At 38.9% G+C, this 17,307-nt stretch overlaps 1 protein-coding gene across 1 annotated transcript in view; it reads left to right on the top strand.

The window, feature by feature from the left end:
* Positions 1-17,307, top strand: part of LOC126187836 (uncharacterized) — an 85,622-nt gene that overhangs the window by 18,423 nt on the left and 49,892 nt on the right. Inside the window, exon 2 of the mRNA XM_049929139.1 lies at positions 5,568-5,838. Within this exon, the coding sequence (XP_049785096.1) occupies positions 5,568-5,838 (271 nt within the window). The remainder of the gene's footprint in view (positions 1-5,567; positions 5,839-17,307) is intronic.

Here is a 17,307-nt window from a genome sequence, read left to right on the forward strand (position 1 = left end):
TCAACATCTGTCGTCCCTTCCACACCAAAAAATTCCTCCTATACAGCCTGGCCCCCTGCAGATGGAGTATCTGCTGTGACAAGAACTTCCTTGATCAGTATGCTGAGGGTCTCACTGAGGCCTTCAGACAGGCACTAACCCCCAAACCTAGTTCACACCCCTAATCCTCCCACCACTCCCAAGAAGAACCAGCTACAAAGGAGTGAACCCCTCGTCACTCAGTACCATTTCTGACTGGCACAACTGAAACACATCCTTCATCAGGTCTTTGATTACCTGTTAACATGCTCTGAAATGAGGGACATCCTACCCATGATCCTTTCCACCTACTCTAGTCGTCACAAGCATCACCTATCCCATGAAAGGCAGGGCTACCTGAGAAATCAGCCATGCGGTCTAAAAGCTAACCTGCATCCATTGTGCTGCATTCTATGTGGACATAACAACCAACTAGCTGTCTGTTTGCATGAATGGCCACTGACAAACTGTGACCAAGAAACAGTTGGACCACCCTGTTGCTGAGCACGTCACCCAACATGACTTTCTTCATTTCAGTGACTGCTTCACAGCCTGTGCCTTTTGGATCCTTCCCACCAACACCATCTTTTCTGAACTGTGCAGGTGGGAACTCTCCCATCAATATTTCCTACATTCCCATAACCTTCTTGGCCTCAGCCTTCAGTAGTCCTTACCCATCTAGCGCCTTCCATGTTCCCAGTTCCCACTGCAGCACTACACAGCCTTCTATTCCACCAACACACTCTCAGTCTTTTTACTTCTCTCCTTTTCTGCTACCCCCACCCCCCACCCCTCTGTCTAACCTTCTGACTGTACATAGCTGCCCTACCCTTTCTCCAACTCATCCCTGTTCGCTCTCAGAAATAGCACTTTACCGCCCCCCCCCCCCCTTACCCTGCTATCCCTTCCCCTCCTCAGCACCCTGATTTGTGTGTGTGTGTGTGTGTGTGTGTGTGTGTGTGTGTGTGTGTGTGTGTGCTGGAATGTTGCCTATTTTTGACAAAGGCCTTGCTGGCCAAAATCTCACTTTCTGACAGCATTTTCCTAACACTGTTGATATTCCAACCTAGAGTTTCCATTGTTTGATATAAAATGAGAGATGTTCCTACATACAACATTTTATAGGGTTGATTCTAAATAATTTTCCCTTTGGTAACATTCTAATAGTTTTTTCAATGTTGCCTCAACAACATGATATATGGCATAGATTTTAGGAGACTGATTGCATCTTAAGGTTAAGCGTGTTGAAAATAGACTAATTAAAATCCATGCAATTAAGAAAGAGCCTTTATAGGATTAATATTTAAGTTCTGTAGAAGTTACTTCCTAAAAGTCAATCATTAGTCACAGCGGCAATAAAATGGCTTCAGACATGATTATGTTCAAGAAACCTGAATACAACCATATGTAAAAGAAATCAGCATGTAATTTGAGAAGTTTAAAATTTGGAAAGATATTTCAGTTTGTCAAGAAATTTGCATCCTTACTGAAAATAATTAAATATGTTCTCTGCTAGGTCTTCTATACCTCTAGGTATGATTAAGCTGGTTCAAGAAGCACATAGTACATATGAATGAAAAATGCATTTCATCATAAACAGCTTTGAAATATTTTGCTTAAATAAAATGGAAAAGAAATGATGGGACCTTCTCATAGCAAAACCTATCATATTCTGTTTGTAACAAATATTATTGCAGCAGAATTAACTTCACCTAACCCGCCTTGGCTGTAAAATCATTTACGATTCCAGCTACTTTCGTTCTGCTGCAATGAATGTGGTTTTTCAGCACATGGAAACTAAAGAAGCAGAGAGGCAACAATAAAATGCTTGCCTGACATTGGGCAGTTGCTGACTACCACCAGGTGACAAACAGCAACCTTTGGCCAAATAGTGGAGTGTTGTGCTTGCATTGATATGAATTTGAATTAATGATTCCAATTACTTTTGTTCTGCTGCAGTGAACACTTTTCTATCTATGGATCAGGTCTATATATGTCCGAGTATACTTTCAATCACTCAGAGTGGCAAATCCTGGTCTGCAAGGAAACTGGTAAGGTGAATTTCACTGGCCTTACCTGTGTCTTGTAATCTAGAGTTGTCTTTAATTGATGGTATATATCAGTGAGTTTAGGTTGTCTTTGCTGAGCACATTTAATTATGTGCTCCTTTCTACTATCATACTTTGCTGTATCACTTTTAAAAGATGCAATTTTTAGATGGACAAAAAATTCCCTGAGCATTTCAGGAGTGTGGAGGAAGATGGTGTCAAGGAGCTCCTGATAAATTCTGGGGAGAGGGAGGGGAGGGGGGGGGGGGGGCATATGGTGAGCAGGAGGGCAAGGAGGGGGTTGGCAAACCACAATAATGACATTTTTTGTCTCGGCTGGCTGAGCTATATACTAGACATAAGCAGTAGTTAAACAACAGTTTGTAAACTCTGACAATTTATGCTGAGTAAATTCTGGTGTGGGTCCCGCACACTTAAGCAATGTTCTAGAACTAGTTGCACAAGTGAACTGTAATCAATTTCCTTTGTAGATTGGTTGCACTTCCCCAGTATTCTACCAATAAACCAAAGTCTACCATTTGCGCCATCCACGACTGAACCTAAGCATTCATTCCATTCCATATTTCTATAAAAGTCACACCCAGGTATTTGTATGAGTTGGCCAATTCCAACAGTGACTCAGTGGTATTATAGTCATAGGATACTAGGTTTTTTTCCCATTTTGTGAAGTGCAAAATTTTATATTTCTGGACATTTAGAGCAAGTTACCAATCTCTGCATCACGTTGAAAACTTATCAAGCTCTGCCTCAATATTTATGCAGCTTCTTTCAGATTGCAAAAAACCTTTTTACTATTAATATTGTGTGAGAAGTCCAGGTTTACTTGAAGAATTGCTACTCTGTTAGAACAAAGTCCAGGTTTACCTGAAGAATTGCTACTCTGTTAGATCATAACCTCGTGCATAGCATAGGACATTTTGTGCTGCTGCTGGGCCAACCATTAAACATTGTCTCTTTTTCCCACTGTGGATTATATTTCACAACAAATTTTACCTTCCTCAACACTGCCACCACAGATTCAGAATCCAAATTCGAGCTCATATCAACACAATCATGACACTCCAAGGTCATAGTGTCACCTTGTGAGAGTCAGCAATGGCCCAGTGTCTTGGATGCACTTAATTGCTGTCCCTCTGCTTCTTTTATTTTCCATGGCTGAAAAATGTATTCATTGCAGCAGACCAAAAGCAACTGGAATCCTTGGCAGTATCAGAAGGCATATTAAAAACAGCCTATTTCACAGAACACATAAAATCAAGAATTGGTAAATGCTGGGGTGTCAATGCAAGGTTTAAACCTTCCACTAAAACAGAGTCCCTTGTCACAAGAACCTATCAAGTGCCTTTAATCTTGTTGTCTTATCCTCTGACATGCCCTGTAGCAATACACCTTGCTACTCTGTAGAAACCACTAGTTCAGGTGTACAACTCATTAAGGATTCGGCAGATTTCTTAGAGTGAATAGAGAAATTGAATTTGAATGACTCTAATATATTATTAAGTTTTGATGTGATCTCTCTGTTTACTCGTGTCCCTCTTTCTGATTCATTATGGATCATTGAAGTTGGGTTTGATGTTGACATGTATTGACTTCTACTTACTCTTTATTCACTGAGCATTTCTGTGAATAGAGAGATGGAGTTGTGATGGGAAGCCATTTGACATCTTTTATTGACAGTCTGTTTATGGAAGGTTTCAAGGAACTTGCTCTGGAATCAACACCATTGAAGTTGCATGCTTTTTTAGATATGAAGATAATATTTTTGTTGTTTGGTCTCATGTAAGTGAGAATTTAAACAGCTTTTAGAATATCTGAATTCAGTACACTCGAATATTCACTTCACTATGGAGGTGGAAAAGGATGGTTGTCTTCCCTTCATTGATGTGTTGGTCAGTTGGAAGATTAATGGTACTTTGGGATACGCTGTTTCCAGAAAGCCATCTCACGCCGATCTGTATTTTCAGGCTAACAGTTGTCACCATCTGGTTTACTGTAATAACTGTCACCATCTGGCTCAGTGTGAAGGAGTACTCCATACCTTCGTTCATGGAGGTCAAATTATCTTTGACCCTGGAAGTTTGTCAGCTGACTTAGCCCTCCTCGAAGTCACCTTTTACCAGAACACTTATAGTGAAAGATAGATCATACATGTGTAGCACTATCAACCAATAAGTCTACAGTTCTTTTACCTTACACAGATAGTATTTCCAACACAATTGGTTGTATTCTACAGAAAAACAATGTGAAGTATGTTTTTCAACTACTATCTGAGATTAGAGTCCTTTTATATTCTGTTAAGGATGATCTTGGTTTGTGTAAGGTCAATGTCTACTGTATCTCTTGCAGTTGTGCCATGCCACACAGTGCTCATACTATCAGGACTGTGGAAGACCAGTGTATTGAACATAAGCATCACACATGCTTAGTACAGCTGGAAAAATTTGCTGTTGCATAATACTGCCTTGGTAAGGTCATCTATCAAATACTGGTATGCAGTTCCAGCTATTAGAGTAGTGTTATTATGGAAGTAGTTGACGTTAAATTTGCAAGTGACAGAATAAATAGAGACAGTGGCTTTCACTTAAATTCTGCGTGGAATCCCACTCAAATGACATAGGGACAGAGTTAATGGTGCTTGCTCACACGCTGGTAATTTATATTCACTACGGATAATTTCTGATGTTGGTCATCTTTGGTTCTGCAGCAATGCTAGTTGTACACAGTGTGTTGCTGTATTTCAATGCAAATCCTGGTGCAGAGAATCTGAGGATACTTTGAATGATGTAACAGGCTGCCCTCATGAACTACACAAACAATACAGCATGGTAATTCCACTCCTCTCATGTTAAAAGTCTCCTGTTAAGCAAGTGCAGAGCAGTCCCATTTAACAATATGGGTGCCCCAGAAGCAATACTGACAGCACCACTATAATGGCATCACATACCTTTCCATGAGTAAACTAAACATGGTGAAGTCTCCAGTGTAGATACGGATCACAGTTCATGACTACCAATTATTTAATTGTAAATAAGTGATGATACTGACTTTCAACAAGTGTTAGAAATGTTGGGAATTATATCTAAAAAGTACACAAAAACAAAAACTGGAATCAAAAAATAGCAACTGATAAGAGTACAGCAAATATATGTAAGTAAACTGATTTGTAAAAAAAAAAAAAAAAAAAAAAAAATATGATGTTGAGCAATTTTTTTGTTGTTGCTGAAGATGTCTGTGATGTTTCAATAGAGCCTACAATTACTATGTGAACATTTAGGCTATAAGGAACAAATAACTTTCAGTTTGAAGCAATCAATCAATCAATGAGTCACATTGAGTGGTTACAATTGATGTTTGATTGATAAAAGAAGCATTGTATTCAATAGAACAGAATCACACTGTGCATTGTTTGTCTGGAGAGTCCTGACTTCTGCCGAGAGATCATGTCGATTTCTGTTATCAAAATGAGTTTTTATGTTGCAGGAGGCTCTGTCAGTAGTGTACCAGTGCTGTGAGAAGCTGCGAGAGCCAGTTCCGCAAAGGACAGAGGCAGCTATGGGCCGCAGCATGCTGGGGGCAGCAGTACATGCAACATGGGCAATGGTAGCAGAAGCAGTAGCACAGGAGGCAGAGCGGTTGCGTGCCACCTGGGGACTGCCCCTCAAGCCGCCAGGTTACTTCTGGCAGCCACCAGTTATACTGCCAATCTCCTCCAGGCCCTCCACAAAAGCCACCGACAAGGCCTCCTCTGCCAGTGAGTGGCAACATACGTTCTACAGTAATTTACAGTACGTTAGTAGTAAATTCTCACTATAAGATATAATAACAGTTACAAGAGAAGTTTTAACAGTTCTTGGCCTCATAGAAGGTGCATGAATGTATCCCTAATAGTCTTATCTTTAAAAATTAAGATGTCACACTCTGAAGTTACAGAGATGAACGTTTTTAGCTGTCTGTATGTGGGAAATGTATAAACGCTTCAATATTAAAACTTTAATAAAAAATGAATAAATTGAATTACATGCTATGAGAGTCCAAAATCTCATAACAGAGGCTGGACTATGACTAAAATTCAAAGTGTCATACTCATTATCACTGATTAAAAGGATACAAATTTGCTCACTTTGAAAATATCGTGATTAGCCATCTCCATCACAATAACACAAAATTTTGTTTGAACAGAAATCCATTTAGTGTCTGGGACAAACCCACAATTTTAGGTGAAAAATGGTGTCACCATGTCATCACTACATTCAAAACAACCAACAGCAAAAGGCAAAAGTTCAAGAAGGAAGAAAAAAGTAATTCACTTACGATAAAAGTAATGGCTAGGGTTTTCCAAGATTTTCATCATGTAGTACTAACAGATTACATTCATGAGAGCAAACCCACTACCAGAGAGATGTATATTCATTACTGGACATACTGACATAAGCACTTCAGGAAACCATCCACTTTTTGCAAAGACAAAGTCTTTCAGAATGGGCTTGAAAACTATTTGGTCTTGTTATGTTCCCAGCCATCACTTTTTGTTCCTTAACCTTGAAGAAATAGCTGGACAGATAATGATTCACATCAAATGGTGGGATTGATTTTTATGGAAGCACATGTTTATTTTGCACAGCTGGACAGCTTTTATAGTACAGAAGATCTAAAATTTTGAAAAATCATTGGATGTTGAATGTACCTCATAAGCTTAATCATAATGCACTAGTATCCAAAACATGTAGCCATCACACATACTTGTTGGCAGCATTTCATGCTCTTTGTAATGTTCCACGACCTGTATCGACAGCCACGCACATCACACTAAAAGAGCTGTGCTGCATTCTAGAATGTCTTTGTGTGCACATCCTGTAGAAGTTTAGCTTTGCTGTATTTAACCCATGGTTTAAGGCTAATGTCTTTGATTAGTAATCAAAATATCTTTGATCCCACATTCTAACACTGCCACAGCTTAAACTTTAAATAAAAATCATGAGCAATGGCTGCTAAAGACTTCCAGTGTAAGAAGGCACCCTTATTCCGCCAATGGCCTTCTCAAAGAGGGCAGAGCAGTAGACAGAGGTTCAGGGCATTCTTTTGTTCCTAGGGTGGGAAACTGCACCTAAGTGGCAGGAGAATCAGCACTGATCAACAGCATGAGAATGCAGAAGGCAATGGAAGGCACTGCATTAAAGACACACAACATTTATCCACAGTACATGTGGTTTGTAACTGAAAAAGTGTCATGATGATCCCTCACAATCGGCAAAATATTACAGAGTAGTTCCCCATTCGGATCTCCTGGAGGGGACTGCCAAGGCGGAGGTGACCATGTGGAAAAGATTGAATAACCAATGAAACAATAACATTCTATGATTCAAGGCAAGGAATGCCAGAAGTGTGAACATAGTAGGGAAACTAATAAATTTGAAAATGGAAATGCTAAGGCTCAATCCTAGGTATAGTGAACATCAATGAAGTGAAATGGATTGAAGTTGAACATTTCTGGTCAGACGAGTATAGGGTATAGTATCACAGCAGCAGAAAGTGGTATAGCGGCACTAGGATTCGTTATGAATAGGAAGGTAGGACAGGAAGTGAGTTACTGTGAACAGTTCAATGATAGAGTTGTTTTCATCAGAAGTAACAACAAACCAGCATGGTCAACAATAGCTCAGAAAAAAAAAACATGCTGACGTTGCATGCAGAAGGTGAAGAGATAGAGAAAGGATACTGAATGGGTAATTAAGTGTGTAAAGGGAGATGAAAATCTAATAGTCATGGGGGCCTGAAATGTATTTGCAGTGGAAGGAGTAAAATAAAGGATTATGGGAAAAAAGGGCTTGGTAGTAGGAATGACAGAGGAGAAAGCCATAAATTTCATACGATAACAGCAAAAACTATGTTCAAGAATCACAAGAGGAGGAGATATACTTGGAAAAGACAGGAAGATACAGGAAGATTTCAGTTACATTACATCATGGTATGAGGTAATGGGCGAGTTGTGGCGCCCTGGAAATATTATATGTTCGGAGGAGTTGGGGCGGCCGCACAGGATGCTCGTCAAAGCTGCGGCTCAGCAGCGACCACATGGTGCTGAACGTTAGCTTAGCAACCGCGTGATGCCGCACAAATGCCGGTGCAGCCATGTGGCTGGGAATTCCATGGTGACACTGTGTTGATAAAGGAGACACGCTGGGAGTGCCAAAGATGGCGGACTTTGTGAAAACTTAATGGCAGACATTTCATAGTTCGTATGGAAATTAATAGTAGCCAGATGAATCATGATACCTCAAAAAGAAACATGTACGTTACTATTATTTGCACGACGATTCTGATGGTGTAATCAGAATTTTAATATATTTATTAGTTTAAAGTTTAGTATCTGACGGTAAATTATACAAGTAACACCCAGCAACGAATTTCCAAAATAGAAGCACTTCATCCCCTTTTATCAATAGCCGTGTCTTTAGAAAGCTGTTAGTGTAAACCTAAATTGGTATGAATTACAGGGATGTAACTTAAATAGTACATGAGTTATTGGAGGTCAAAGTGGCCGATTACTATCGATCATGTCAGGCCATAAGTACTCCACAGTTAAATGAAAAAACAGTAGCAGCACGTTTATAAATATATTTATTCATCTATGTCTTTGTTTATATCTGATATGTACTATTCATGAAGAAATTGGTTAAATATTTACCATGTTTTAGAAAGCACAGAGACATTAGGCTACTGGCCTACCTTTTGTTGCTATTCCTTAGATATATGTTTATTTAATTTGTTTATGTATTTAATAATGTGCTTTAGAGCATGTTAGTGGTCCAGCTGTAGGAATATTTATTTAATTTCAAGTTATTTAAATGTAAATCCAGTATTTAAAATATGTCTCATTATGTTTGTGTGGATACGTTGGCTTGGAGACATGGAGGGAGCACTCTAGCCAATCACAGCGCTCATTACTAAGAGAGACGTATGGAGGTTGGGGAAGAACACGGTTTCCAGAGAGGACATGAGGTAGTTCGGGAGTGTGGCAGTTCTGGACAGTACAGACAGGACACGGGAGGTGCTGGATGCGATGGCGCGACAGACGCACAGTCACGAGAGGGACTTGGAGAGTGTGGAGTGGCTTACACGTGGTTGCGGCAGATAGAAATATTTCGTAGTACTGACGTATGCACTTGTGAGATTTCCGTGGCTTCTACAGTGAAGATGTAGTGTGCGTTTAAAAGTGAATATCTTGCGAGCTTTGTTGTTGTTCATAACTAATTATGTGCAGTAGGAATCTATTGTTTCCATGGTATTCAACTTATATTTTATTTAATTGCTGGACCAGCGACACCAATAAGTGTTTTGCAAAAATATACCGCATTCTTAAAAGTACTTCTACTATCGTACTCATCATTTAAAGTCGTTAAGATAGTACCTGCATATTTTATTTAATTGCAATCTTTCATTTATAAAGTTATATGTTGCTTTCATAATTCGCAATTGCCGAGTGATAGAAACCTTTGACCATTCGCTTCATGTGTGTATTCTTATCGTATACTGTAGACTCGGCTGTATTTGGCTTATAATGAGGCAACTACGTATCTCAGGCCCTAGACAACGAAACCATCCAAAACTTTTAATATTTCAACTCTGAGTCTGAGGGTACATAGTTGAGGGTCACCACAACACATTACCAACACCAGTTTACATTTATTGTGAAAGCCCACAATGGTAAGGCAGAGATTCCAAAATCAAATATTGGACTGTAAGATGTGCCCATGGGCAGGTATAGACTCAGATCACAATTTGGTAATGATGAAGAGTAAGCTGAAGTTTAAGAGACTACTCAGGAAGAATCAGTGTGCAAAGTAGTGGGATACAGAAGTACTAAGAAATGAAGAGATATGCTTGAAGTTCTCTGAGGCTTTAGATACTGCAATAATAAATAGCTCAGTAGGCAATCTGTTGAAGAGGAATGGACACCTCTAAACAGGGCAATCACAGAAGTTGGAGAGAAAGAGAGAGAAAGGTAACTGCAAAAAAAACCATAGGTAACAAAGAGAAATACTACATCTGATCGACAAAAAAGGGAAGTACAAAAATGTTCAGGGAAACTCAGGACTACAGAAATACAGGTCACTTAGGAATAATATAAATTGGAAGTGCAGGGAAGCTAAGGCAAAATGACTCTATGAAACATGTAATGAAATCAAAAAAGAAATGATTGTCAGAAGAATTGACTCGGCATACGGAAAAGTCAAAACAAGCTTCGGTGAAATTAAAAACAAGAGCAGTAACATTAAGAATGCAATGGGAATTCCACTATTGAATGCAGAGTAAAGAGCAAATAGATGGAAAGAGTACAATGAGGTCCTCTATGAGGGGGAAGACTTATCTGATGACATGACAGAAAAAGAAACAGGAGTTGATATGGAAGAGATAGGGGATCCAGTATCAGAATCGGAACTTATAAAGAGTTTTGGAAGACTTAAAGTCAAATAAGGCAGAAGGGACGAATTTCTAGAATCACTAAGGTATGTGGCAACAAAAAGATTATTCATATTGGTGCACAGAATGAATGAGATTGGTGGTGTAACATTAGACTTTCAGAAAAACATTATCCACACAATTCCCAAGATTATAAGAGGCAGCAAGTGTGAGAATTATCACAGAATTGGAAAAACATCATCCACACAATTCTCAAGATTGCAAGTGCAAGAATTATTGCACACCCAGCTTAACAGCTCACGCATCCAAGTTGCCGACAAGAATAGCATACAGCAGAAAGGGAAAGAAAGTTGAGGACCTGTTAGATTACGATCAGTTTGGCTTTAGGAAAGGTAAAGGTACCATAAAGGCAGTTCTGATGTTGTGGTTGAGAATGAAGCAACACTGAAAAAAATCAAGACACATTCACAGCATTTGTCAAGCTGGAAAAAGTGTTTGACAATGTAAAATGATGTTTGAAATCATGATAAAAGTAGGGGTAAGCTACAGGAAAAGCCAGTAACATACAATATATACAATAACCAAGCAGGAACAATAACAGTGGGAGACCAAGAACGAAGCACACAAATTAAAAATGGTGTGAGATAGGGCTGAGGACATTTGCCCCTGCTGTTGAATTTATACGTCAAAGAAGAAATGACAGAAATGAAAGAAAGATTCAGGAGTGTGATCAAAATTCAAGATGGAAGGATACCAGTGTCATGATTCGCTGATGACATTGCTATCCTCAGTGAATTACAGGACCTGTTAAGTGGAACAAACAGTCTAATGAGCACAGAATATGGATCAATGAATTAGAAAAATACAAAAATAATTAGAGGTAACAGGAATGGGAACAGCGAGAAACTTAATATCATAATTGACGATCACAAAGCACATAATGAAGTTAACAAATTCTGCTACCTAGGCAGCAAAATAACCCATGACATATGGAGCAAGGAGGACATAAAAAGCAGACTAGCACTGGAAAAAAGCAGACTTGTCTTGACCAAGACAAGTCTGCTAGTACCAAATACAGGTCTTAATTTGAGGAAGAAATTTCTGAGAATGTACATTTAGAGCACAGCATTGTACAGAGGTGAAATATGGACCATGGAAAAACCAAAACAGAAGAGAATATAAGCATTTGAGGTGTGGTGCTACAGGACAATGTTGAAAATTAACTAGTTTGGTAAGGTAAGGAATAATGAGTTTCTCTGCAGAATCAGTGAGGAAAGGAATACATGGAAAACGCTGACAAGAAGAAGGGAGAGGATGACAGTACCTCTGTTGAGACATCAGGGAATAACTTCCATGATATTAGAGGGTGCTGCAGAGGGTAAAAACTGTAGAAGAAGACAGAGATTGTGATACAATCAGCAAACAATTGAGAACATAGGTTGCAAGTACTGCTCTCTGATGAAAATGATGGCGCAGTAGAGGAATTCGTGGTGGGTTGCATCAAACCAGTGAGAAGACTGATGACTTAAAAAAGTTTCATTTAAGTTAGGTCTATTTCCTGGTGGAAATTTCATGATTTTCACTATGAATAAGTTGGATACTGATAACTTGCTGCATACACTCATCAGGAAAAGTTTCCACACTGTCAGAATGTTGTCTCTTACCAGTAGTGAAGTGACATGCAGGTATTCCCTGCATTTTGTGATGTGAACAAAATGTGTATGTATGTGGCAAATGCTTTCAGTGTTATTATACATAAAGCTCTAGTGCAAAGATTTCTTCACAAGAGTTTTCCTAGGAAACACAGTGAGTGACCAACAAGTTTCAGAGTTTGTTACAAGGCCGTATGTAAGGTTCCTAGTTGAAGTGCTAACTTGAGTTCAGTCTTGGGCTTCAGCACAGTTGATCACAAGGTAGCAGTTTAGCAAGGAGTATTATATTCTTAGTCATGTTCAGTAAAGACTGAAGAGCTTAGGTGGCTACTACTGTCACAAATAAATCATGACAAACATCAAATTAATTTTTATCTTTTAAAGAATGCTTTTTAGGTACCATGACCCATATACTAGCAGTAATAGGAATATAAAGGCTGCTCTTTTTCAATCGCTTAGGGACAACTCACTTTGGTCATGCCACGCATATAAACATTTGGAATGACGGCTCAAAGCTGTCATAATACACAGTCAAGTATTACATCATATTGCACTGTACCCGGTGATTCAAAAAGAAATACACTGTGACTACACCACAAGAGGAATCATTTTGTGTATTGGAATTTGTGTGAAGTCAATCCATTGTTCAAGTGCAACATGCATTCCACTGTTGTTTCAGCACGAAGCCTCCTCTGCACAAGCAGATTTATGACTGGCATACAAAATTCTTGGAAGTTGGTTGCATATGCAAAAGTAAGAGCTCTGTTGGGCTACGTACATATGATGAAAGTGTGGAGCATGTGCTTTACTGTATGAGTAAATGATGATGGCGTCCTCTTGGGTAAAATATTCCAGAGACAAAAATAGTCCCCCATTCAGATCTCCGGGCGGGGACTACTCAAGAGGACGTCGTTATCAGGAGAAAGAAAACTGGCGTTCTACGGATCGGAGCGTGGAATGTCAGATCCCTTAATCGGGCAGGTAGGTAAGAAAATTTAAAAAGGGAAATGGATAGGTTAAAGTCAGATATAGTTGGAATTAGCGAAGTTCGGTGGCAGGAGGAACAAGACTTATGGTCAGGTGAATACAGGGTTATAAATACAAAATCAAATAGGGGTAATGCAGGAGTCGGTTTAATAATGAATAAAAAAATAGGAGTGCAGGTAAGCTACTACAAACAGCATAGTGAACGCATTATTGTGGCCAAGATAGATACAAAGCCCACGCCTGCTACAGTAGTACAAGTTTATATGCCAACTAGCTCTGCAGATGACGAAGAAATTGAAGAAATGTATGATGAAATCAAAGAAATTATTCAGATAGTGAAGGGTGACGAAAATTTAATAGACATGGGTGACTGGAATTCGGTAGTAGGAAAAGGGAGAGAAGGAAACATAGTAGGTGAATATGGATTGGGGCTAAGAAATGAAAGAGGAAGCTGCCTGGTAGAATTTTGCACAGAGCACAACTTAATCATAGCTAACACTTGGTTCAAGAATCATAAAAGAAGGTTGTATACATGGAAGAAGCCTGGAGATACTGACAGGTTTCAGATAGATTACATAATGGTAAGACAGAGATTTAGGAACCAGGTTTTAAATTGTAAGACATTTCCAGGGGCAGATTATTGGTTATGAACCGTAGATTAAAACTGAAGAAACTGCAAAAAGGTGGGAATTTAAGGAGATGGGACTTGGATAAACTGAAAGAACCAGAGGTTGTACAGAGCTTCAGGGGGAGCATAAGGGAACAATTGACAGGAATGGGGGAATGAAATACAGTAGAAGAATAATGGGTAGCTTTGAGATATGAAGTAGTGAAGGCAGCAGAGGACCTAGTAGGTAAAAAGACGAGGGCTAGTAGAAATCCTTGGGTAACAGAAGAAATACTGAATTTAATTGATAAAAGGAGAAAATATAAAAATACAGTAAATGAAGCAGGCAAAAAGGAATACAAACATCTCAAAAACGAGATCGACAGGAAGTGCAAAATGGCTAAGCAGGGATGGCTAGAGGACAAATGTAAGGATGTAGAGGGTTATCTCACTAGGGGTAAGATAGATACTGCCTACAGGAAAATTAAAGAGACCTTTGGAGATAAGAGAACCACTTGTATGAACATCAAGAGCTCAGATGGAAACCCAGTTCTAAGCAAAGAAGGGAAAGCAGAAAGATGGAGGGAGTATATAGAGGGCCTATACAAGGGCAATGTACTTGAGGACAATATTATTGAAATGGAGGAGGATGTAGATGAAGATGAAATGGGAGATACGATACTGCGTGAAGAGTTTGACAGAGCACTGAAAGACCTAAGTCGAAACAAGGCCCCGGGAGTAGACAACATTCCATTAGAACTACTGACGGCCTTGGGAGAGCCAGTCCTGACAAAACTCCACCATCTGGCAAGCAAAATGTATGAGACAGGTGAAATACCCTCAGACTTCAAGAAGAATATAATAATTCCAATCCCAAAGAAAGCAGGTGCTGACAGACGTGAAAATTACCAAACAATCAGTTTAATAAGTCACGGATGCAAAATACTAACGTGTATTCTCTACAGACGAATGGAAAAACTGGTAGAGGCTGACCTCGGGGAATATCAGTTTGGATTCCGTAGAAATATTGGAACACGTGAGGCAATACTGACCCTACGACTTGTCTTAGAAGCTAGATTAAGGAAAAGCAAATCTATGTTTCTATCATTTGTAGACTTAGAGAAAGCTTTTGACAATGTTGACTGGAATACTCTCTTTCAAATTCTGAAGGTGGCAGGGGTAAAATACAGGGAGCGAAAGGCTATTTACAATTTGTACAGAAACCAGATGGCAGTTATAAGAGTTGAGGGGCACAAAAGGGAAGCAGTGGTTGGGAAGGGAGTGAGACAGGGTTGTAGCCTATCCCCGATGTTATTCAATCTGTATATTGAGCAATCAGTGAAGGAAACAAAAGAAAAATTCGGAGTAAGTATTAAAATCCATGGAGAAGAAATAAAAACTTTGAGGTTCGCCGATGACATTGTAATTCTGTCAGAGACAGCAAAGGACTTGGAAGAGTAGTTGAACGGAATGGACAGTGTCTTGAATGGAGGATATAAGATGAACATCAACAAAAGCAAAATGAGGATAATGGAATGTAGTCGAATTAAGTTGGGTGATGCTGAGGGAATTAGATTAGGAAATGAGACACTTAAAGTAGGAAAGGAGTTTTGCTATTTGGGGAGCAAACTAACTGATGATGGTCGAAGTAGAGAGGATATAAAATGTAGACTGGCAATGGCAAGGAAAGCCTTTCTGAAGAAGAGAAATTTGTTAACATCGAGTATTGATTTAAGTGTCAGGAAGTAGTTTCTGAAAGTATTTGTATGGAGCATAGCCATGTATGGAAGCGAAATATGGACGATAAATAGTTTGGACAAGAAGAGAATAGAAGCTTCCGAAATGTGGTGCTACAGATGAATGCTGAAGATTAGATGGGTAGATCATATAACTAATGAGGAGGTATTGAATAGGATTGGGGAGAAGAGAAGTTTGTGGCACAACTTAACTAGAAGAAGGGATCGGTTGGTAGGACATGTTCTGAGGCATCAAGGAATCACCAATTTAGCATTGGAGGGCAGTGTGGAGGGTAAAAATTGTAGAGGGAGACCAAGAGATGAATACACTAAATAGATTCAGAAGGATGTAGGTTGCAGTAGGTACTGGGAGATGAAGAAGCTTGCACAGGATAGAGTAGCATGGATAGCTGCATCAAACCATTCTCAGGACTGAAGACCACAACAACAACATCAGAGATGCAGCCATATGAGCCCTCAGAAGTCTACATCTACATCTACATCTACATACATACTCCGCAATCCACCATACGGTGCATGGCGGAGGGTACCTGGTACCACAACTAATATCTCTCCCTGTTCCACTCCCAAACAGAACGAGGGAAAAATGACTGCCTATATGGCTCTGTACGAGATGGGCAAGCCAGTATTTTCAACTTGAAAATTTGGTTTGTTTAGAAATAATTTACAGCAAAATAATAGCTATTTTAATCAACATTACAAACACTAAATTCATCATGGCTTCGTGCAATGACCTACATGGGAAGTACCTAACTTCTTTCTTCCTTCCAATACACAAAGAATTGTGGCTTAGAACATGATTGTTTTTATGAATCACAGTAAGATAAATTAGTTACAAATTAGTGTTACAAAGTAAACTAGAATTATTCACTCATATACAACATTATGCCATAAAATTGTATATTTTTAACTCTGGCACTTTAAGTCATTGTATTGTAAATCACTGTGAATTATTTAACATAATATATATACTGTGCAAGTTATTATATGTACTCACAGTGTGAACTATTATATGCCTATACTGTGTAGATTGTAAGTATACTGACGTGTCCTATGTTACAAGTACATAACTGCACAAGAGGTAATTTATGAGACTAATAAAATCACAGTCACAATCTATTAACCCTGTAACTGAATATACTGCTGAATTTCAGAAAATTTATTCCTCCTATGGGTTGAAAAAACCATAATTTCATTGAACTAAGTATAAGTTTAATCGAGAAGAGCATGTTAACAAATAAAATATTTGAAAAATACTTTAATTCCTGCATTTTTATCACACACTTTTCATTTTACACCCATAAGCTCTGGAGAGAAAGCACCTACCCTTAGTTGCACTCTGATCCTTGCAAACATGTATTAATCAAAAACAACTTGCGTAAACCATACATAATTCATATATACATGTATAAGGCATATCACAAAACTAAGGGTCAACTGTCTAATGATATTGCTGTGAAGAAACATTCACAGATCTGCCATTTGCAAATAGACAAAACTCCAGGAATTGAAGTAACAGCAAATAAAGGTATTTCTGCTGTGCAACAAATTTATTATGAACCATGGATCTTGTCATTAGTTGGTTAGCTTATGAGCCTCAGCAACACAGATAGCAGCACCATAGGTGCAACCACAATGGATGGATATCTGTTGATAGGCTAGATAAACAAGTAGTTGCTGAAGATGGGCAGCAGCCTTTTCAGTAGTTACAGGGCAACAGTCTGGATGATTGACTGATATGGTCTTGTAATATCAACCAAAATAGCCTGGTTGTGTTGATACTACGAACAGCTGAA

This window comes from Schistocerca cancellata, chromosome 5 (genome assembly GCF_023864275.1).
Source record: "Schistocerca cancellata isolate TAMUIC-IGC-003103 chromosome 5, iqSchCanc2.1, whole genome shotgun sequence".
Classification (NCBI taxonomy): Eukaryota; Metazoa; Arthropoda; class Insecta; order Orthoptera; family Acrididae; genus Schistocerca; species Schistocerca cancellata.